Source organism: Hylobates moloch, unplaced genomic scaffold (genome assembly GCF_009828535.3).
Source record: "Hylobates moloch isolate HMO894 unplaced genomic scaffold, HMol_V3 SCAFFOLD_6, whole genome shotgun sequence".
Classification (NCBI taxonomy): domain Eukaryota; kingdom Metazoa; phylum Chordata; class Mammalia; order Primates; family Hylobatidae; genus Hylobates; species Hylobates moloch.
In genome coordinates this window covers 84719421-84743781 of record NW_026652281.1, presented here as the reverse complement: position 1 = coordinate 84743781, position 24361 = coordinate 84719421, and the positions used below count along the sequence as shown (strand labels likewise).

At 37.6% G+C, this 24361-nt stretch overlaps 1 protein-coding gene and 1 pseudogene across 3 annotated transcripts in view; one reads left to right on the top strand and one right to left on the bottom strand.

The window, feature by feature from the left end:
* Positions 1–24361, bottom strand: part of LOC116471225 (UPF0547 protein C16orf87) — a 130022-nt gene that overhangs the window by 86053 nt on the left and 19608 nt on the right. The window contains exons 3-4 of one of the 3 annotated variants that reach the window (XM_032157277.2): positions 22057–22239; positions 14214–15238 (exon numbers count right to left, since the gene is read on the bottom strand). In XM_032157277.2, coding sequence (XP_032013168.1) covers positions 15120–15238; positions 22057–22239 — 302 coding nt within the window. In that variant the 3' untranslated portion in view covers positions 14214–15119. Of the gene's footprint in view, positions 1–14213; positions 15239–22056; positions 22240–24361 lie in introns of those variants that run through there. The other 2 variants (XM_058440955.1, XM_032157279.2) reach the window with 2 other exon arrangements.
* On the top strand, positions 709–2832 carry LOC116470588 (nuclear factor erythroid 2-related factor 3-like; annotated as a pseudogene).

The following is a 24361-nucleotide window of genomic DNA, read 5'->3' as shown; positions in this document are numbered from 1 at the left end:
AAAGATATTGCATGCAAATGTTAAGCCAAAAAAGGTAGAAGTGGCTATAACTCATATCCAACAAGGCAGACTTTAAGTCAAAAACTGTCACTAGACACAAAGAAGGTCATTTAACAAAAAATGGGTCAACAATATATAACAATTAGAAATATATACATACCAAATATAAAAGCACCTAACAAAGCAAATATTGACAGATCTAAAGTACAAATTGACAGCAATAGTAGTAGGAGACTTCAATACTCCACTTTCAGTAACAGACAGAACGTCCACACAGAAAATCAGTAAGGAGTGAACTTGAACACTATAACAAATGGACTTAACAGACATAAACAGAACTTTTCACAATCTGTCACCCAGGCTGGATTGCAGTGGTGTGATCAGAGCTCAGTGTAATCTTGAACTGGCCTCAAGCGATCCTGTCCCTTCAGCCTCACAGTGCTGGGACCACAGGTGTGAGCCACCAAGCCTGGCCTACACATTCTTAAGCACACACAAAACATTCTCCCAGATATATTGTTCACGTTAGGCCACAACACAAGTCTTAACAAATTTAAGGTCAAAATCATATCAAGTATCTTTTCCAACTACATGGAGTGAAATTAGAAATCAGTAACAGCACACATACAAAAAAGGAACATTCACAAATACGTGAAAACTAAATAACATACTCTTGAACAGTCACTGGACTAAAAAGGAAATAAGAAAATGGACCTCACCCTCTGCCTGCTGCCGCCCACACAGCTCCGCCCACCCTGCTACTGCGAGGAGCTGCTGCTCCCGAAAGGCCCCGCCAGCTCCGCCTCCGCGCTCAGCCCCTTCCCCGCCTCAGGAGGGTAAGCGGGCCAGTGGCACATCAAGGGACAGCCGCTCCGGGAGGTGCGCGCGCTCGGGGTCCCCTGCATCCCCCGCACCCAAGTGGATTCGTGGCTGGTGCACAGCGTGGCAGCTGGGGATGCAGACGTGGCTCACGGGCTGCTCAGCGCCACCGTCACGTTGGCCAGGAGTCGGCGCCAGCCAGGCTGCGCAGTGGGGGCGGCGGGGATCCCCAAGCAGCTCGGAGTAGCCCCTGGGCCGGCGGGGAAGAACGAGGAAAATGAGGCACTAAGAAAAGAGCATGAAGCTGGGGCTCCCAGTTTCCAGCACGAGGAAAATGTGTCAACCCAGAAGAACTGATTACAAAGCAGAACAATGAAGATGAAAACAAACAGCAGATAAACCTGACTGGGAGGCAGAAAAGACCACTGAACCTAGAAATGAGACATCTGAATGGGGCAGATACTTCTTTCTCTCTGGAAGATTGTTGTTTTCATCACAGCCTGAAAATTCACTGGAGGGATCTCATCAGGAGATATTCCTCCTCTTCCAGGCAGCATCAATGATGGCATGAATTTCTTCAGCACATTATAATGGAGACTTTAGCCAGTCTGTAAGTCATGATGTCAATATTCATGAGGCCATGTTGCTGTGTCCCAACAGTACATTTAGAAGAGATCCAGTAGGAAGGACTTCACAGGCACAAGAACCATTTCTACAGTTACATTCTCATACCACCAATCCTGGGCAAAACCTTCCTAGAACTAATTTGACAGGATCTCTTCCACATGTTGACAATCAGATGAGGAATCTAAAAAGCCAAGACCTACTATATGACCTTCGCGTAAATATATTTGATAAACTTAATGTCATTAGCCACAGACAATGACTTTGATCCAGTGGATGTTTCTCGGCTTTTTGACGAACCAGATTCTGATTCTGGCCTTTCTTTAGACTCGTCACAATACTATTGCACCTCTATCACCAAGTCTAATTCTTCTCACTCTGTGAAGGTGCTATAGGGTTTTAGTATAGTCTCATTCCCATCATGACTTAGAAGATTCTGTGGGAGGCTGCTACCCACAACCCAGTATGTTTTGTCACCTGGATCATAGTAGTTATTATGGTTTCCATGGGGATCTTGCATTTCAAGACATATTTTATAACCACACTTAGCACTTACAGCCAAATGCACCAGAATCTACTTCGGAATCTTTTTCAGGCCTCGAAAGTCACAGAAAATAAGGAGTAGGTACCTCAGTGACACAGATAGAAACTTGAGCTGTGATGAATGGCATGCTAAAGCTTTGCATATCCCTTTTTCTGTAGATGAAATTGTCCACATGCCTGTTTTTTGTTTTTTTGAGACCGAGTCTTGCTCTGTTGCCCAGGCTGGAGTGCAGTGGTGTGATGTCATCTCACTGCAACATTGACCTCCTGGGTTCAAGCAATTCTTCTGCCTCAGCCTCCCAAGTAGCTGAGATTCCAGGCACCCGCCACCACGCCTGGCTAATTTTTGTATTTTTAGTAGAGACGGGTTTTCACCATGTTGGCCAGGCTGGTCTGGAACTCCTGACCTCAGGTGATCTGCTCAGCTCGGCCTCCCAAAGTGCTGGGATTATAGGCATGAGCCACTGTGCCCGGCCCACCTGTTGATTCTTTCAGTAGCACATGAAATAGGTACTATCCGACAGACCTACAAGTCTTGCTCATCTGTGATATCAGATGAAGAGGGAAAAATAAAGTCGCTGCTCAGAACTGTTACAAATGCAAATTAGACATGATTTTGAATCTAGAGGATGATGTATGTAAATTGCAAGCAAAGAAGGAAACTCTTGAGAGTGAGCCCAATGTAATAAAGCTATTAACATAATGAAACAGAAACTGCATGACATTTGTGATGTTTTTAGATTAATAAGAGATGACCAAGGTAGGCCAGTCAACCCAAACCAGTATGCTCTTCAATATAGCTGTGATGGAAGAAGAGCAAACACTCAGGTAAGAAAGAAGCTGTAGCAGGAAATATAAGTTGAAAGAAAATAAAATTTAAAAAAGAACAAACACTGGGGATCTAATTATTTTAAGATATATTTCAGTTTTTTATGATTTAAAATGCAAAATAGCCTTATTTTCATTTAGTTTGTTAGCACTGAAGTAGTGAGCTTTTCAAACACTATTTTAGCTTAACCTTTATATTTAGCTTATAAATTTTTCTATATGGAAATAAATTTTATATGCGAATTTAAAAAAAAGAAAATTTAAAAATATCTCAAGCTGGGAATGGTGGTACACACCTGTAGTCTCAAGCCACTTGGAAGGCTGAGATGGGAGGATTGTTAGTTTGAGCTCTGCCTGGGCAAAATAGCAAGACCCTGTGTGTATATATATACACATACATACATACACACAAATGAAGACAAAAATACTACATATCAAAACTTATGGGATGTAGCAAAAGCACTACTAAAAGGGAATTTTATAGTGATAAATGCCTACATTATAAAAGAAGAAAGATCCCAAATAACCTAAGTTTACCCCTCAAGGTACCAGAAAAAGAACAAACTAAACCCAAAGTTAACAGAAGGAAGGAAATAATAAAGATCAGGGCAGAAATAAATCAAAGAGAGAATAGAAAAACTGCAGAAAATCAACAAAATCAAGTTGGTTTTTCAAAAAATATAAAAGTTGAGAAACCTTTAGCTACACTAAGAAAAAAAAGAAGACTCAAATTAGCCGGGCGTGGTGGCGGGCGCCTGTAGTCCCAGCTACTCGGAGAGGCTGAGGCAGGAGAATGGCGTGAACCCGGGAGGCGGAGCTTGCAGTGAGCCGAGATTGCGCCACTGCACTACAGCCTGGGTGACAGAGCGAGACTCCGTCTCAAAAAAAAAAAAAAGAAGACTCAAAATCAGAAATGAAAGAGGAGACATTACAACTGATGTCACAGAAATAAAAAGGACCATAAGGGACTATTATGAACAATTATATGCCAACAAATTGGATAACCTAGAGAAGATGGTATTTCTAGAAACATAGAACCTACAAAGATTGAATCAAGACTAGAAAACCTGAACATACCAATCACAAATAAAAATATTAAAGTTGTAACAAAATACTTTTCATCAAAGAAAAGCTCAGGACCGGATGGCTTCATGGTTGAATTCTACCAAATATTCAAAGAATTAATACTGACCAGGTGCAGTGGCTCACACCTGTAATCCTAGCACCCTGGGAGGCTGAGGCAGGCAGATCACCTGAGGTCAGCAGTTTAAGACCAGCCTGCCCAACATGGTGAAACTCCATCTCTTCTAAAAATACAAAAATTAGCCAGGCATGGTGGCAGATGCCTGTAATTACAGCTACTCAGGAGGCCAAGACAAGAGAATCACTTGAACCCAGGAGGCAGAGGTTGCATGAGCCAAGATCACGCCATTGCATTCCAGCCTGAGCAACAAGAACAAAACTCTGTCTCAAAAAAAAAAAAAAAAAAAGAATTTATACCAATCCTTCTTAAACTCTGCCAAAAAGTAGAAGTTCTGAACTCATTTTCTGAGGGCAGCATCACCCTAATACTAAAGTCAGACATCACAATGACATAACATCCTTTTATGATAAAAGAACTCTCAACAAAATAAATATAGAAGACAAATTCCTCAATGTAATAAAGGCAATTTATGAATAGCCTACATTCTCAGCTAATATCATTAATGGGGAAAAAACTGAAAGCTTTTCCTTTAAGATCTGTGTAAGGCAAGGATGCCCACTCAATACTTCCACTGAACATAGCACTAAAGATACTAGCAAGAGCAATCAGGCAAGAAAAATAAATAAAAGGCATCATATCAGAAAGAAAGAAGTACAATTATCCATTTGTAGATGACATGATCCTAAATATAAATAACCCTAACAACTTCACAGAAAAATTAGAATAAGTGAATTAATAAGTTGTAAGATACAAAATCAACATACAAATATCAGTTGCATTTCTTTACACCGATAACAATCTATCCAAAAAAAATCCAGAAAAAAATCACATTTACAATAGCATCAAAAGAATAAAATACTTAGCTTTTTTTTTTTTTTGAGATGGAGCTTCGTTCTGTTGCCCAGGCTGGAGTGCAATAGCATGATCTCAGCTCACTGCAACCTCCACCTGCCAGGTTCAAGCAATTCTCTGCCTCAGCCTCCCGAGTAGCTGGGATTACAGGCACCCGCCACCATACCCGGATAATTTTTGTATTTTTAGTAGAGATAGGGTTTCATCACCTTGGCCAGGCTGGTCTTGAATTCCTGACCTCGTGATCCACCCGCCTCGGACTCCCATAGTGCTGGGATTACAGGCATGAACCAATGCGCCCAGCCCAGAAATAATTTTAACTAATAAAGATCTGTACTCTGAAAACTATAAAACATTGAGGAAAGAAACCGAAGACACAAAAAAAGGAAAGATATCCCATGTTCATAGATTTGAAGAATACTATTTAAACTACCCATACTACCCAAAATGATACAGATTCAACACAATCCCTATTCAAAATTCCAATGACATTCTTCACAGAAAAAAAAAAACTCTTAAAAAACCACAAAAGAACACAAATACCAAAAACAATCTTGAGAAAGGAAAACAAAGTTGGAGGCATCACAATTCATGATTTCAAATTATATTACAAAGCTAATCAAAACAGTATGGTACTAGCATAAAAACAGACACATACACCAATGGAAAAGAATAGCAAGTCCAGAAACAAACCCAATCATGTATGTTCAACTAATTTTTGACAAGGCCACCAAGAAGACACAATGGAAAAAGGATAGTATCATCAACAAATGGTGTTGGGAAAACAGGCTATCCATATGCAAAAGAACTAGACTGGACCCTTACCTTACACCATATACAAAAAATCAACTCAAAATGGATTAAAAAACCTAAACCTAAGACCAGAAATCATAAAATTACCAGAAGAAAACAGGTAACAAGCTAGAAAAACTCCTTGATGTTGGCCTTGGCTATGATTTTTTGAATATTACACCAAAAAGCACAGGCAACAAAAGCAGAAACAAACAAGTGAGACTACATCAAACTAAAAAGCTTCTACACAGCAAAGGAAACAATCAAGAGTGAAGAGATAATCTGTTGAATGGGAGGAAATATTTGCAAAACATACATCTAAGGGGTTAATATCCAAAGTACATAAGTAATTCAAACAACTCAATAGGAAGAAAATAACCCAATTTAAAAATGGGCAAAGGATGTGAATAGACATTTCTTAAAAAGAAGACATACAAATGGTGTACACATATATGAAAAAGTGCTCAGCATCACTAATCATCAGGGACATGTAAATCAAAACCATAATATCAGCTCACACCTGTCAGAATGGTTATTATTAAAAAGACAACAAATAACAAGTGTTGGTCAGGATGTGGAGAAACAGAAAATCCTGTACACTGTTGGTGGGAATGTAAACTGGTACAGCCATTAAAGAAAATGGTATGGAGGTTCATCAAAAAACTAAAAATAGAACTACCTTATCATCCAGCAATCCCATTTTTGGGTATATATCCAAGGAAATGAAGTCAGTACATTGTACGTTGAAGAAATATCTGCACTCCTATTTTCACTGTAGCATTATTCATAATAGTCAAGATATAAAATCAATGTAAGTGTTCAACAGATGAATGGATAAAGAAAATGTAGCATAGGCCGGGCGCAGTGGCCCATGCCTGTAATCCCAGCACTTTGGAAGGCCGAGGTGGGCGGATCACAAGGTCAGGAGATCAAGAACATACTGGCTAACACAGTGAAACCCCGTCCCTACTAAAAAATACAAAAAAATTAGCCAGGCATGGTGGCAGGCGCCTGTAGTCCCACCTACTCAGGAGGCTGAGGCAGGAGAATGGTGTGAACCCAGAAGGCAGAGCTTGCAGTGAGCCAAGATCACGCCACTGCATTCTAGCCGGGGCGACAGACCAAGACTCCATCTCAAAAAAAAAAAAAAAAAGAAAATGTAGTATATACACACAGTAGAATACTCTTCAGTCATTAAAAAGGAAATCTTGCCATTTATGACAATATGGATGAACCCGGTGAATATTAAGTGAAATAAGCCAGGCACAAAAAAACAAGTATTATATAACCTCACTTACATGTGGAATCTAAAAAAGTCAAACTCATAGAAACAGAGAGTAGAATGGTGGCTACCAGTGGTGAGAGAGGGGAGCTAGGGAGATGCTGGTCAAATGAAACAAACTTTCAGTTAGGAGGCATAAGTTCAAGAGATCAATTATACAGCATAACGACTATAGTTAATAATATATTGTATATCTGAAAATTGCCAAGAGAATTGTTCCAGCCACAAAAAAAATGGTAAGTATACATGATAATGTATATGTTCACCATCTTTACTTTAGACATCCTACAATGTGAACATACATATTGAAACATCATGCTGTATACAATATACAATTTTGTTAACTGAAATAATTTATTAAAATAAAATAAATGAACAGAAGTTCTGAGATCTGTGAGATAATACCAAAGAGTCTAACACTTGCATCACTGGAGTCTAAGAGGGAGGACAAAGTAGAGCAGAAAATATCTGAATGGTTTAAAACTTTACATATTTGATGAAAGGCATAAACTTACACATCTAAGCTCAACAAATCCCAAAGAGAATAAATTGAAACACCCAGGCACATCATAATCAAACCAATAAGAACCAAAGACAAAGATTCCTGAAAATACTCAGAGAAAAATAACATGTTTCATATAGGGGAAATATTACTTTAATGGCTGCACATTTCTCATCAGAAACCATGGAGGCTGAAAGAACAGAACTGTCAACACAGTATTTTATATCCAGCAAAAATATCTTTCATGAATTAAGGCAAAATAAAGACATTCTCAGATGAAGAAAAATTAAGAGAATTAAATGTCAATAGACCTGCACTAAAAGAAATTTTCCAGATGAAAAGGACTGATACCGATGTAAACTTGGAACATCAAGAATTAAGGAAGATTAATACAAATGATAAATATTGTGGTAAATGTGATAGACTGTTTTCCTCTTGGGTTCTTAAAAATATCTATGATAGTTGTAAGGAAAAAACATTGTCTGATGAGTCTTATTTTTTATTTATTTATTTTTATTTATTTATTTTTTTTGAGACAGGGTCTCGCTCTTTCACCCAGACCGGAGTGCAGTGGCGTGATCTCGGCTCACTGCAAGCTCCACCTCCCGGGTTCATGCCATTCTCCTGCCTCAGCCCCCCAAGTAGCTGGGACTACAGGCACCCGCCACCGTGCCTGGCTAATTTTTTGTATTTTTAGTAGAGACGGGGTTTCACCGTGTTAGCCAGGATGGTCTTGATCTCTTGACCTCGTGATCCACCCACCTCGGCCTCCCAAAGTGCTGGTATTACAGGCGTGAGCCACCGCGCCCGGCCTTTTTATTTTTATGTTTTGAGACACAGTGTCTAGCTCTGTCACCCAAGCTGGAGTGGAGTGAAGTGATCTTGGCTCACTGCAACCTCTGCCTCCTGGGCTCAAGTAATCCTCCCACTTCAGCCTCCTGAGTAACTGGGACTACAGGAACATGCTACCACGCCTAGCTAATTTTGTGTATTTTTTGTAGAGATGGGGTTTCACCATGTTGTCCAGGCTGATCTCGAACTCTTGGACTTAAGCAATCTGCTCACCTCGGCCTCCCAGTCCTGGGATTACAGGTGTGAGCCACTGTGCCCAGCCAAGTCTTATGATTTATAAGAAAATTATAACATAAAGGGGAGAGGGTAAAGGAATGTAAACAGTGGTAAGATTTCTACATTCCACTTTTTTTTTTTTTTTTTTTTTTTTTGAGACGGAGTCTTGCTCTGTCGCCCAGGCTGGAGTGCAGTGGCGCAATCTCGGCTCACTGCAAGCTCCGCCTCCCGGGTTCACGCCATTCTCCTGCCTCAGCCTCTCCGAGTAGCTGGGACTACAGGCGCCCGCCACCACGCCCAGCTAATTTTTTTGTATTTTTAGTAGAGACGGGGTTTCACCGTGGTCTCGATCTCCTGACCTTGTGATCCGCCCGCCTCGGCCTCCCAAAGTGCTGGGATTACAAGCGTGAGCCACTGCGCCCGGCCCTACATTCCACTTAAACTGGTAAAATATTGACTTCTAAGTGAACTGTAAAAAGTGAAGTATGTTTATAGTAATCCCTAGAGCAAATACTGCAAAACTATTCAAAGAACTATAGTTTAAAAAAACAATAAATTACAATCAGTAACAGAAAGGTAACTGGAAAAAACTCTAAATATTTGAAAATTATAGTAATATCAAGAAAAATCAGAAATATTCTAAATTGAACACAAAATTACAACACAATAAAATTTGTGAGATAAAGCAAATGGGAAATTTATAGCATTAAATGCTTTTGTTAGAAAAGTACAAAAAGCCTTCTGATCAGTGTTGAATAAAATCAATCAATCAATCAATCACAAAATCAATGATCTGAGCTTCCGCCACAATAAGCTAGAAAAGGGAGAAAATAAGCCCAAAGCAAAGAAAGGAGAAAATAGTAAAGATCAGAAATTAATGAAACTGAAAACAGAAAAACAGCAAAATATCAATAAACCAGAGCAGGTTCTTACAAAAGAGAAATGCAGCCGGGCGCAGTGGCTCATGCCTGTAATCCCAGCACTTTGGGAGGCCAAGGCAGGTGGATCACCTGAGCTCAGGAGTTCGAGACCAGCCTGGCCAACATGGTGAAACTCCACCTCTACTAAAAATACAAAAATAAGCTGGGCGTAGTGGCATGCGCCTATAATTCCAGCTACTTGGGAGGCTAAGGCAGGAGAATCGCTTGAACTCAGGAGGCAGAGGTTGCAAGGCTGCATTGAGCCAAGATCGCACCACTGCCCTCCAGCCTGGGTGACAGAGCGAGACTCCGTCTCAAAAAAAAAAAAAAAAGAAAAAGAGAAATACAATTAATAAACCTCTAGTAAGACTAACAAAGAAACAGAGAGAGAAAACACAAATTACCAATATCAGGAATGACGGAGGGAATACCACTGATACCAAAGACATGAAATGGATCAAAAAAAATACTACAAACTCTTCTACACAGATAAATTCAACAACTCAGATGCACCAACTCCTTGAAAATCACAAAGTACCAAAACTCACTCAAATAGAAATAGAACATTGAAATTACTCAACAACTGCTTTTAAAATTTAATCCATAATAGCCTTCTAAAATAGAACTCTAGCAAATTCTACCAGACATTTAAATAATAACACAATTCTACACAATCTCTCCTGGAAAACAGAATGGAATGAAATACTTCCCAACTCTCTCTATGAAACCAGTAACACCTGATTTTAAAACCAAAGACAATTTTTAAAAAAACGCTACAGTCCAATATCCCTCATGAACAAAAATACAAAAATTCTCAACAAAATACTAGCAAACTGAATCCATCAATACGTAAAAATAACACAACCCAACTGAGGGTTATCTTGGAAATGCAAAGCTGGCTTCAATAACAACAAAAAAATCAGGCCAACCAAGTGTGGTGGCTCATGCCTGTAATCCCAACACTTTGGGAGGCTGAGTCAGGAGTTGAAGACCAGCCTGGCCAACATGGTAAAAACCTGTCTCTACTAAAAATTCAAAAATCAGCCGGGCATGGTGATGCACACCTGTATATCTAGGTACTTGGGAGACTGGTGAGGGAAGCTTGAACCCAAGAGGCAGAGGGTGCAGTGAGCCAAGATCACACCATTGCACTCCAGCCTGGGTGACAGAGTGAGACTCCGTGTCAAAAAAAAAAAGAAAATCTATCAGTATGTTTCACCATATGAACATTCTAAAGGGGAGAAAAAAAGTCCTATCAATTATGCAGAAAAAGCATCTGACAAAATTCAACATCTGTTCCTGACAAAAAACTTCCAACAAGCAGAAATAAAAAAGACTACCCTCAATCTACTAAAGGGTATTTTTTTAAGCCAACAACAACAACAAAATTATTTAATGCTTAATGACTGAATGTTTCCCCCCTACAATTGGATCAAGGCAAAAAGTCCCAACCAGTGCAATAAGGCAAAGAAAAAAATAAAGGAATTATCAATAAAAGGACAAAACAGATTCCTTAATAATGCAAAAGGCAAATACTTGACTGGGGTAAAAAGAATTATTCTATTCCAGACTTTGTTATATGTCTCATACTTTTAATCCTGGAGAGTCTGCTTTGTATGTTAGGATACTTATTAGTATAGTTGTAATCTTTGAGCAGTAAGTACTACTAATATTCAAACTATAATAAATGGGTTAAGGCAGCACAAAAGAATAATTTAAAAAAAATAGTTCCCTAGAAAATAGATCTTGAGAATAAAAATATATAAACATATATACATGTACTTCCAAATGTAAAAATAAAGCTTGTCATGTAGTAAAAGAAAAAACCCAGCTGCACAGAAAAAAACTTTAACTTAAGTAAGAGATTTGTTAACAACAATATGCCTTAAAGGCATATTTCTAGACAGAAAATACTAGGAAAAAAATGCTTTTAACTAGCAAGAATATAAGGCATCAAATCAAACTAGAAGGTAAAGTGGAAATAATTAAGAATGAGTTTCAAAGAATGACAGACAAGGCTGGGCGCGGTGGCTCACGCTTGTAATCCCAGCACTTTGGGAGGCCGAGGTGGGTGGATCACGAGGTCAGGAGATCGAGACCATCCTAACACGGTGAAACCCCGTCTCTACTAAAAATACAAAAAATTAGCCGGGCGTCGTGGCGGGCGCCTGTAGTCCCAGCTACTGGGGAGGCTGAGGCAGGAGAATGGCACGAACCCGGGAGGTGGAGCTTGCAGTGAGCCGAGATTGTGCCACTGCACTCCAGCCTGGGCAACACAGTGAGACTCCGTCTCAAAAAGAATGACAGACAAAATGTTTTAGAGAAGAACACAATTTGGCAGAATGACTACCTGTATCTAGAGCTATTTTGAAAGTAGAATCAAACAAATGCAATACTTTTTTCAGACAGGGTGTTTCTTGCTCTGCCTCCCAGGCTGGAGTGCAGTGGCAAGATGATCACTCACTGCAGCCTCGAACTCCTGGGCTCAAGTGATCCTTTAGCCCCAGCTGCCTAGTAGCTGGAACCACCACACCCAGCTAATTTTACTTTTTGTAGAGATGTGGTCTCATCATGTTGCCCAGGCTGGTCTCAAACTCCTGGCTTCAAACAACTCTCCTGCCTTGGCCTCCCAAAGTGTTGGGATTACAGGTGTAAGCCACCATGCCCAGCCAATTAACACTTTATACAAAAGTAAGTAAAGAGCTTAACTTTTCTAAATTTAAGACAAACATGCGGATTGAAAGGCAAGCCAAAATTAAATATTGCCAAGTCATTTTAATGGTCAGAATTAGAGAATCAAGTGCAATTACTAGAGTTGAAGAAGTCAAATACTTTTCAGTTTGAAATCTTATCTGAGGGAGAACACTATCTGATTACTTTTAGGAAGCAACTCAGAGGTCATACTGACCTTTTTTTTTTTTTCTTAAGTATTTCTGAAATTTAAAGAAATAAGAATAGACTGGCTAAATTTTCAGGTCATTTGCAATTTCAAATTTTCTCATCATGAACTGCTTCAAGCTGTTTGATCACTTCCACTGATTACTACACAAGAAATAATTTGGAGAATTTCCCTTACTTTTATATCGTTTACATTTAAATAAAACCAAAAAATGCCCATGAAAATCTAAGAAATGTTCATTTCAAAAACTAACAAACAAAATCAAACTACAAGTATTAAAGTACCCACAAAAACATTTTGGAACACCATGGAGTTGAGGCAGGGAGTAACAACTCTCAAATTACTTTTATTTAATCTTACTCATATTTAAGAATAAGTTATCTTCAACAGACCTAATCTAATTGTGGAATCATTTCAAGATATTTTGAATAATCATATCATTTATAGATATCAGAGCAGAACAAATTTTGGATTAAGTAAAGAACTATAATTATACTCTTAGGACATCTGCTGATGACAGAGGTTTCTCTGACACCAGTGACAAAGTAATATTTTCTGCGACCATTACAACATGCCTAGACAAATTAAATTTTTTAGCTTTATAACAAGAAAGCTCATAGAATACAATTTTTTTAAAAATTGGTTAAATAGGTTATGTCACAGAGGAAACCTAATTTGCCTCTCTGCCAAGGAAATTTTTAAATAAGCCAATAATTTAACATTACGAGATCTGAAGTAATTACTTTTCTACACGGCAAGCTCCAGCCCACCCACCAGTACCTCCTTTACCATATTCAATGAATATTTTAACATGACTTTCCTGTAATGGTCTTCAGCTTTAAATGGATAGACTCTGACATCGATAATTCCTTAAAGAGGTGCTTATTCCACAAGCTGTTCTTACTTTTTCTGAGGACATATATATGTATACAAGCATTTTTAGATATTAATCACTTTTAAGCTTTTTTGCTTAAAATGAAAAGTTTCCTTACAGTATGTTTCAAAGATAAAATCCCATTACATTCTTGGGGAAACTACTCGTTAAGACTCTAAAATGCATACAAGGCTGGGTGCAGTGGCTCATGCCTGTAATCCCAGCACTTTGGGAGGCCGAGGCAGGCAGATCACCTAAGGCCAGGAATTTGAGACCAGCCTGGCCAACATGGTGAGACTCCATCTGTACTAAAACACACACACACACACACACACACAAATAGCCAGGTGTGGTAGCGCACACCTCTAGTCACAGCTACTCAGGAGGCTGAGGCATGAGAATCACTTGAACCCAGGAGGCAGAGGTTGCAGTGAGCTGAGATAGTGCCACTGCACTCCAGCCTGGGCGACAGAGCAAGACTCTGTCTCCTAAATAAATAAATAAAATGCATACAAAATAGTTGCAGTACCTGCAGATAGATACAGGCATTAAAGGAAAAGGAATCCTTAGGAAAATTCTATATCCTATCTAGAGTACCTCTTAAGCTCCCTCTGCTGGTTACCATTTAAATAAAGTAGGAAAAAATGTTGACCTTTTTTCTTTGAGGAGGTGATGGGAGATGCAGGATGAAGTCTGAAGTTGATAATGTTACTGCTAAAATTGAAGGGGAGATTCTCTTAAAAGGGGGCTAAATCTAACTGATGACTGTCTTCTGTAAGAAGGCTTTAAAAGGATTTCCAAACGGATTGGGGGAAGAGGGACTGAAAATAAGGGGAGTGATTGCCAAGTTTGAATATGTTAATCATTAAATTGATATGCCGAAATGCAAAAGCATTTAATATAAATCAACTATAAATGATTATGACTTAACACTAGAAAAATTAAGAATTTAAATATATTTCACAAACTTCACCAGAACAAAAAACTTTTATCACACTATTTAATCTACTTAGTTTCAATATTAAGGTTTATTTTTTCTTCCAGAGTGAAAGTAACAATTTAAATAATTATCAGGATGTATAAACAAATATCCATTCAGATAAAACATTACTGCTTAAAAGTAGCTAAGAAATAGTTTGCATGTAATAAATATATTTCATGTTTAGGTTAACAGGCACCATCTTGAGAGCAGAAGTTTTGTTTTTTTTTAACTAATAAATAAATTACATTCAAGAAAACAAGGTGTTTATATCTGAGTATATCATTAAATGTTTTTCTTCATATAGCACCCAAACTTCAAACTGTCTAGAAAGTATCTCCTAAAATATAACTCATACCTTAAGTAATAAAAATAAAGGCCAAGAAAAAAAATCAATTTAAGAAAAAATTTACAGTTTATATTCTTAATTCCCCATTCAATAAAATATCAATTGCCAATTTAATAAAAGTAAATGAACTGTATATATGCAATCTGTTAGCACTGAAAATCTGAAATATATATTTTTAAAAATCACTCTTTCTGACAGTATTTAAAATATTGCATCTCTGGTGGCAAACCTGAAAACAATCAAGCATCTTATTACCCTAGTTTTCATACCTACTACACACCCCATCACTTTTTATCCTTTAACATCCATCCAGCATTTTTTTGTTGTTGTTGTTGGCAAATACACTTACTTATATCCCAAACACAAAACACTGACAATACTCCTTGGTAAACAAGAAAATCCCAGAACAGTCCAAGCCTACACAGCTTTGCTCCCAAAGTGTGGCACAGGCTAAACGACAGGAGAGAAAGAAACAATCAATGGCCCTTACTGATGCAGTCAGAATGCTCCTGAGAGTCCATAACTGTTTGAGAATTTGCTGATGTTATCCTGACAGAAGTTTCAGCAGATTTTGCAAACAAGTATCAGAGAATAAGTCTTTGATTGATAATTTTTCTATTTATTTCTGCCAAGGCGACTGAAAACACGAAAGCCTTTTCATCAGACAGGTTAGCATAGATGTCAATTTCCTTTTCCTGTTTCTCTGTTAAAAGAAAAAGGGAAAGTTTAATATAAAGGCAGTAGATGCAGTAAATTTAAATTTTTTAAAGCTTTCAAGTATTTCTTTAAATGACAGTATTATATATACTACTACAATATACATTAAATGTTACTATGCTACTGAACTAAAAAGTTTTTAAAATTATACAAAGGAGTTACTGAAATGAAGATTAAATGAAGACAATATATATTTCTATACACAGGCACTCTAACAGCTACATCGTTTCTCTAAGAGTCTCATACACATTTCTATATCCTCACTGTCTCAATCAAAATGAATTTTCTCTGCTAGACGAAATTCACTCTGAGAGATGGTCCCCTTCTGAACATCAATGGTGACTTTATGAATACATTAACATATTCATCTTCATCTTCTGATACAGGAAATGACATTTATTTCTATTTTTCCCCTCTCGATTACAAATGTAATCCAAGTTCACAGAAAATTTGAAAAAGAAAATAAAAATCGTAATCTCATGAGTCAGCAAAAATCACAATTAACATCTTGGTATACATTCTTCGAAGTTACTTTTTCAGGATCCCCTGATTCTATTTTTGTTTATTTTGTTTTGACATTCTAATCAAAGTTAAATGCATATAATTTACAATCAAATCATTTTTATAAAACTTGTTAAAAAAAACAGAAGTCCTTTGCCCCATGCACATTTCCCATTCTCCAAATGCAACTACTTTTTTTGTGACTACTTTTTTTTTTTCAGTTGTTCCTTTTTGCTTTTACAAAAACAAATCTCTAAGTAACATTTGTACAAGATGCTACTTCAGGGTTTTAGGCATTACTGATTCACTTTCCACCATGGAAAATAAGGGTTACACTGTTTTGCATCTCTTGCCCCAATAAACACTCTGCCCATCCCTCATCTTCTCACTATAATTAAATCACAACTTCAGTAACATCGATTTTCAGTGATTACATTATTATGCCTATGGTAAGTGATTTCACTTTTCCTTTACGTTGTTTTCCCTGAAGTGATTCTCTTTTCACTTGCTTAGTTTTCATTTCTAACTCAACCCAAAATCTTTCCTAGTTGTATAAATCATTTTTCAGGATGTTTATACGTATCAGGTATTTTATCATTTTTATCTTCTCGAAGAAATCTCTCCAAGTCTTCCAACCTGCTCCAGTATGAAATGGTTGCTCTCTAGGCCTACTGCAAAATTATCATCTTGTGCTCTTTCATCAGCATCATGCTGGAGACTCATCTAGAGTCGGATGGACCCACCTTTGTCTTGAATCCAAAGATCCTTTCTTGGTTTATTTCTTCATTTTGGTAGCAGGTAACTTGTAGGGGCTTCCTGAGAAATGGAGTATTGGTAGCAAATTTTTTGAGACCCTGAATGTCAGAAAATATCTTTAGTCTACCTTCACATTAATTCATGGTTGATTGAGTATAGACTTGTAGGTTTCTGCTTAGAACTGTGAAGGCAGTAAATTGTCTTCTGACTACTGGTGCCATTGTTGAGAAAACCCAATACCTTTTTTTATAGTTATTTTTAAAATCAATGATAAATTTACATATAGTGAAATACACAGATCTTTTATGTGTTCAACTGGAGGAGTTCTGACAAACATATACAAACATGTAACCCATGTCACAATCAACATATAACAAATTTCCTCCAGAAATTCATCATGCTTCTTTCCAGCCAATCCCTCTCTACACCTACAAGCAACCACTGTTCTGATTTCTATTACCACAGAATCATTCTGTCTGTTCCTAAACTTCATATAAATGGCATCATATACAGTATGTACTCTTTTGTGTCTAGCTTATTTTGCTCAACATGTTTTTGAAATTCATTGATGCTATTCATATATCAGTAGTTTGTTCTTTGCTGGGCAATATTCCATTGTATTAGTTCCAATATCATTTTGCTTTTCTTTTTTCTGAAAACCTGAAAAATTTTCTTTAACCAAAGAGATATGAGATATGATGACAAACTCTGGTATAATTTCTCTTTTTAACCATCCATTAGACTGGGAATTTGTAGGCCCTTTTAACAAAGAAACTCAATGTCCTTCAGGTTGGAAAAATTTTCTTGAATAAATAATTGTCATTGTTAAAGTCGTTGATGACTTCCTTCTCCTCCATCTTCCACGTTCCTTATCTGAAACTTTAATTATTTACAGATGTCAGACCTCACACTGGTCCTCTAAATTTCTTATGGTTTCCATTCTGTTTTTTCCATCTCTTTTCAATTGCTATACTTTCTGGACCTTTCTTCAATTTTATCTTTAAGCCTTTTATTAAAGTTGTTCATTTCTGTGTATACTCTATGTTTTGGGGTTTTTTGGAATACTTTAAAGTTCATTTTCCAACTGGCTTTTTGACCTCTGCAATTTCCTTTTAAATATCATCTTGTTCGTTTTCCAATTACAATTACTTCTTTTGCTAAAGATATTAATAATAGTTTATAGTTTTTCTTTTCCCTGCAAAAATTGCTTTTTTCCAAGTTATTTTTTCTCTCCTGTTGATTTGGTCTTAGCCTTTCATACTATAATAGATGCTTTCTCCCAGATATCTGGGTAATTCTTGGCAAAATGCTCATATTTAGGAGAGTGACCAAAGAAGCTGATTAGAAACGTACACATACGTGGAGCTTGACTGTAGTCATCAGATTATGATGATCCAATTAGGCCACTTCTCTGTGAATCTCTAATGAGAGTATCTTTATATGGGGCCTTTTCTCTTGGGTCCTTCGGATTCTCTAGAGAAGATATGTTCAATCTTTTTTTACCTGGACGCTAATAAGCCAAACTCAAGAACTCAGTATTTACTATGTCCAATTTTCACCTAGGCTTCCTGATCTTAACATGGTATCCTGGCCGTCAACAGACACCTGGTGTTCCTGAGACCAAAGACTGTATTATTTATCTTTTTCAAAGGATAAACTTGGGGGATAACAGGGTAAACAGTCCTAGTGGGCTATTCATACAAAGACTTGCAAACAATCTTCTCATTTTTAGCCTCAATTTCACTTCTACTTCCAGACGTAACTAATACACAAATTCCTGACTTTTAGGTAACTGTGTAATAAAAATCAGTTTCTTTCTTAGATTTCCCCAAAGGAGTTTAGAGCTAGATGTGTTTCTTCAATCCACAATCTTCAGCTTGAAGTCTACATTCTCTTTTTTTTTTTGAGACGGAGTCTCGCTCTGTCGCCAGGCTAGAGTGCAGTGACGCGATCTCAGCTCACTGCAACCTCCACCTCCTGGGCTCAACTGATTCTCCCGCCTCAGCCCCCCAAGTAGCTGGGACTACAGGCGTGCATCACCATGCCCAGCTAATTTTTTTTTTGTATTTTTAGTAGAGACGGGGTTTCACCATGTTGGCCAGGATGGTCTTGATCTCTTGACCTCGTGATCCGCCTGCCTCGGCCTCCCAAAGTGCTGGGATTACAGGCGTGAGCCACCACGCCTGACCCATTCATTCTTAAGTTCATTAATATGATGTTCAGAATTGCCTAACATATTTTAATCAGTCAAAATGTCACTTCTGTATTATAATATTCAGAATACCCTTATATATAAAACGAAGACTTACATTAGACTAACCAAAAATTGTTGTTCAATGATTTGTTTTTATGACTTTATAAAGATATATTATCATGATGATGTCTAACATGCTTTCCTTTTCCATTCTTCCTTCTTACTCTGTTTCAAAATAGGAAAGTCATTTTTTCCCCCTTTGGATCTCTCATCTGACTAGATAGAAAAGCCCATTTTTAAGTTAGGTTTTTTAGACACATTGTCAGGTTTTCCTTAATTCATTTGTTAAAATAAAGTTAAAGCTTGCTTCAAAATTTTCAAATGCTCTAAGAGCAAGGAATCAATAAAAACCAACTAAATAGCTATTTAGCACTAAGAAGCATATCCAAGAAATCTATTCTAAAACACAGACATTTCAAAAGTTCATGTTAGGTTGGTACAAAAGTAAAACCGCAATTACTTCTGCACCAACCTAATAGTTCTTGTCCACATTATATTTAAGAGTACAATGGTGGCCGGGTGCGGTGGCTCACGCTTGGAATCCCAGCACTTTGGGAGGCTGAGGCGGGCGGATCACGAGGTCAGGAGATCGAGACCACGGTGAAACCCCGTCTCTACTGAAAATACAAAAAATTAGCTGGGCGTGGTGGCAGGTGCCTGTAGTCCCAGCTACTCAGAGAGGCTGAGGCAGGAGAATGGCGTGAATCCAGGAGGCGGAGCTTGCAGTGAACCGAGATTGCGCCACTGCACTCCAGCCTGGGCGACAGAGCAAGACACTGTCTCAAAAAAAAAAAAAAAAAAGAGTACAATGGTTTACAACAAAGATTGGCAAACTAGGCCGAGTGCAGTGGCTCATGCATGCCTGCAATCCCAGCACTTTGGAAGGCCAAGCTGAAAGGATCCCTTGAGCCCAGGAGTTTGAGACCAGCCTGAGCAACATAGTGAGACCTCATTTATACTAAAAGTGAAAAAAGTAGCCTGGCATGGTGGCGTGCACCTCTAGTCCCAGCTACTTGGAAGGCTGAGGCAGGAGGATCGCTTGAGCCCAGGAGTTTGAGGCTGAAGTAAGCCATGATCACTCCACTGCACTCCAGCCTGGGTAACAGAGTAAGACCCTATCTCAGAAGGGAAAAAAAAAAAAAAAGCAACGAAAGAAAAAGAAAGAAAGAGATTGGCAAACTATAGTACAAGTACCAAATGTGGCCCACTACCCGCTTTATAAAGTATTACTGGAATACAGGCGTGCCCATTCATTTATGCATGGTTTATGGCTGCTTTCCAGCTAAAATGGCAGAGCTGAGTAGTTGTGACAGAGATAGTATGGCCCACAAAGCCTAAAACATTTACTATCTGGCTTTTTACAGAGAAAGTGTAATGACTTCACGGTCTACATAAGATTCCAGTTTGTGCTACAAAAATTAATTTAAGCAATTCCTGCAATTTGTATCAAAAACAAATAAATTAAAAGCATATCTTACTCTAGAAATAGCTTTCTTAAAATTTTTCCGTAATAAACAGAAAATGCCTAAAAAATATTTACAGCCAAATAAATGCTTCTTTTTTCAAGTAATCATGAAATAAAAGCTGAAATCCTGCATATATACAGTTCTACCACAAGTATATAGACCATTTCCCCAGCTAAAGACTGTCATTATCTGCTTTTTCATCTTCTCTCATCCACCACCAGAAGCATTCTCTTCTTTCAGCTGCATTCCCTCTACTTCAACTGAAAAGAATGTTGTTTTCTGAGCCAGGCAGTATTTCGCTCTTTTCCTTTTTCTCTGTTGACTTTTCTTTACCTAGTTTCCCTTCTAAAATAGTCCTCGGCATAGGTTTTCTGCACCCTATTGTTAAAGAAACATTCAAACTGAACAAATAACTCAAACCCTCTGGAAGAGCATAATAGAAAGAGAAAAGCAATAAAATTACCCAAGGAATATGGAGTACCTTAGTACAGCCTTCCTAGAATACAGTCGAAAATGATATAAACCTTACTCCTTTAGCCATACAATACTAAGACCCCTTTAACTTTGATAAACGCTAGGAATAGCTACACTGGTGAAGCTGTTTTCTAGCAATAGTAGCTTTATTCAAATAAAAGCACATAAAGCAGAGAGAAATAGCGAACTGGTAGAATGTTCTTATTGTCTAAAATAAGTGAAATTTACATTTATACAAAAAGCACTTGAGTATCTAAGACAGAATGTCTGAAAAGCAAAGCATAACTCACAAATAGTGTAAGAAAATGCATTTCAGTGAAGATGAAATCATTTTGACAGAGGTTTTTAAAGAACAATAAAGAGCAACTATCCCTTTTTTAAATTAACTACTGGCTTGAAAGTCTCAATTTTAAAAAGATATTTGTGGACCTATAGAGGTTCATTATACTATTTTCTCTACTCTTGCATATGTTGAAATTTTCCGTAAGTTTTTAAAAAGATGCATAAATCAAAGAAAAAGAGAAACTGAAGTTTTAATGTCTAAAAACAAGTTATTGGTAGATATTCGTGAGAAGAAAGAAGAAGACCTGTAAGGAGAAAAAGAAATACTCTGGACCAAGAAGAATTCATCTACGTAAAAGCTGCCTCAGAGTAGGAAGCACACAAATCTCCCAATGAGCAATTAAAAACTCCACCAAGAACACTTTCAATAGTAAAATTTTAAAACTCACAGTATAACAGTTTGAAGTAGTCTTAACAGAACTCAGACATGTCTTTAAAAGAAAAAAAAAAGGTCCCAACACTTTGGGAGGCTGAGGAGGGCAGATTGCTTGAGCCCAGAAGTTCAAGACTAGCCTGGGCAACATGGTGAAACCCTCCTCTACAAAACATTAGCTAGGCATGATGGTGCACACCTGTAGTCCCAGCTACTCAGGAGGCTGAGGGGAGAATCACCGGAGCCCTGGAGGTTGAGGCTGCAATGAGCCATGACCGCGCCACTGCACTCCAGCCTGGGTGACAGAGCAAGACTCTGTCTCAAAAAAAAAAAAAAAAGTACAATCATTTTAACAGGCTTCTTCAGGATGTCATATACAAATTATCTTTGAACTCTATTATCATCAGTTTATAGCAAGGTAAATTTTACCTAACTAAGCCTTTAGGTATCCAATAAGAATTAAATTCCTGTGATTAAAAAAATAATAAGCATCTACCACAGAGGAAATGCTTTCAAACTAAAATATGAGTTGTGATTTTAAGTCCAGGAGCTCAATGCCTCCACTTTCTTCACTACTACCTAATTAAGATCCCAGATCAATTTAATACTTAAAAAAAAACTGCTTGATTTGTTCATACCTCTTTCTTCCTCATGTTTTTTGGCAGATGCACTTTTAGGTCTTCCTCTTCCTCGTCTGATATGATCTGAATGGCTGTTACTTCGAGACCTCTTTCTGTTTTCTAAATCTTTATTTACTGTAGAATTTATCTTCTCTCTCCTAACTCTCTCTGTTCGCCTCCTCTTGGCCTCATGCTTGTTTTCTGTATGGATGAATAAAAGTGATATATTTTAGGGCTTAGCAAGAACTGTTTGCCCAAGTTCTCATTGTCTTCCTTTTTCTTTCTAAATAGCACTAGAGTATGCTTCCTGGCATATTTCATAGAACTACAACCGTAACATATATGTCTCCCCCACACCCACATAAGAAACAAAGAAATTCAATAGAATTCAGATCACAATAACACATGAAGTAGGAGGAATCTTGGAAGAGAAAACAAGTTTCTTCATTTGGCAGCTTAAATTTCAGCCTCTAAAAGTTCACACAATTCCATGGCAACCTTTCTGCCTTTTTCTTCCTGTTTCCAAGCTAAAAATAGTGAAATACTAAGAAAGGAAAAAAAAATGCATACCTTTTTGCCCTCTATCTGAATTAAAGATTAAAATATGTGAAATATGCAAAAGCAAAACTGATCTTAGAGATAATGTATTAACGTTACAATAAAAATCAAACAGAAAGCATCCATAACAAATATAAAAACCCTAGGCAAGTGAGTAGTTTTCACTTTAGCCACAGATAAGGTAATTTCTGATATAAGAGCATGTTGTTCCATAAATGGAATAGCAATAGGGAAACTTTACTAAATATGGTGATTTAATTAGTGCAAGAAGCCACCCCTCCCACTCCAAACAAATCAAAATGTTGGATAAGACAAACAATAAACTTAAAGAAAAAAACAAAACAAAAACAAAAAACATGATACCTTGCTTTAATACATATCTGCACTCAAAAACAAGAAAGAGAATTCTCCAAATGCCAAAAATCACAGTGGTAAAGGGGCAAAACAAACAGAAAAATTCATATCCAAAGAACTAAAGGGAACAATGTGAAAGACTATAAAATAAGTATGCTTAATAGACTGCTGTAAAAAAAATTAAAAGTAAAATAGTAATATTATCTCCAAATACCATATCCTTGGAGAATTAATCTGGTTTCAAATTAGACATATACCAGATAATACAAGAACATTTAATTATCCCAGATTGCAAGAAAAGTTATCAAAGACAAGCAGGGTGTTGTTAAGACTTGGGCTAACATGAAGAGGCTCCCACTATTATAGGATAATTTGAGCATCAATAAAAATAATAACTGTAATAGATTGAAATATATCAAGCATATGAGTACATTAACATTAAAAACAAAAACTACTTGGCCACCATATGAAGATACTAAAGAACCAACTCATTACTTTGAAAACTTAAATAAAGGGCAAGAACAAAGCATTTCTTCTGCTTTTTCTATTTAAACTGTGCTACTCACAGGGTAACCAAAGGGCAGATGAAGAGGTTTCTCATATTAAAGCTAATAAATGAAGAAGGAATGACAGAATCAGAGTATCAACACTTTTCAACCTGCAATGAACTAAAGGTTCTAAGCACTAAACATCAGCAGGTACTAACATCACTAAAAGAGAGAGAAGCAGGCCAGGCGCAGTGGCTCTTACCCGTAATCCTAGCATTTTGGGTAGCCAAGGCGGGTGGATCACCTGAGGTCAGGATATCAAGACCAGCCTGACCAACATGGCGAAACCCCATCTCTACTAAAAATACAAAATTAGCTGGGTGTGGTGGCACGTGTCTGTAATCCCAGCTACTTGGGAGGCTGAGACAGGAGAATTGTTAGAACATAGGAGGCAGAGGTTGCGGTGAGCTGAGATAGCGCCATTGTACTCCAGCATGAGCAACAAAAATGAACTCCATCTCAAAAAAAAAAAAGAGAGAGAGAAGCAGACTTTAAGCACCTCTGGATAGAGGTACACATCACTACCTATTAAGTAGTCTTGTAAAAAAAAAAAAAAAACAATTCCAATCTCTCCAGCCCTTAGATCTAACTTACAACTAATAGGAAAAAGAGAAGTTATTCAAGGAATATGTTAAGTGACACCATGGGGATACAAACAGCACATACAAATGACAGGTGATGCCATTTCTTCAACATCTAACTTGCAAGGAGAAAGAGAAAATAATAGATAATAAGAGGGTTAAAAAAGATATAATCTAGCCAAGATCAGCAGCCTGTAATCCAAAAGCACTTTAGGCATTTGGGAGGCCGAGGCAAGAGGACTGCTTGAGGCCTGGAGTTTGAGACCAGCCTGGGCCACATAG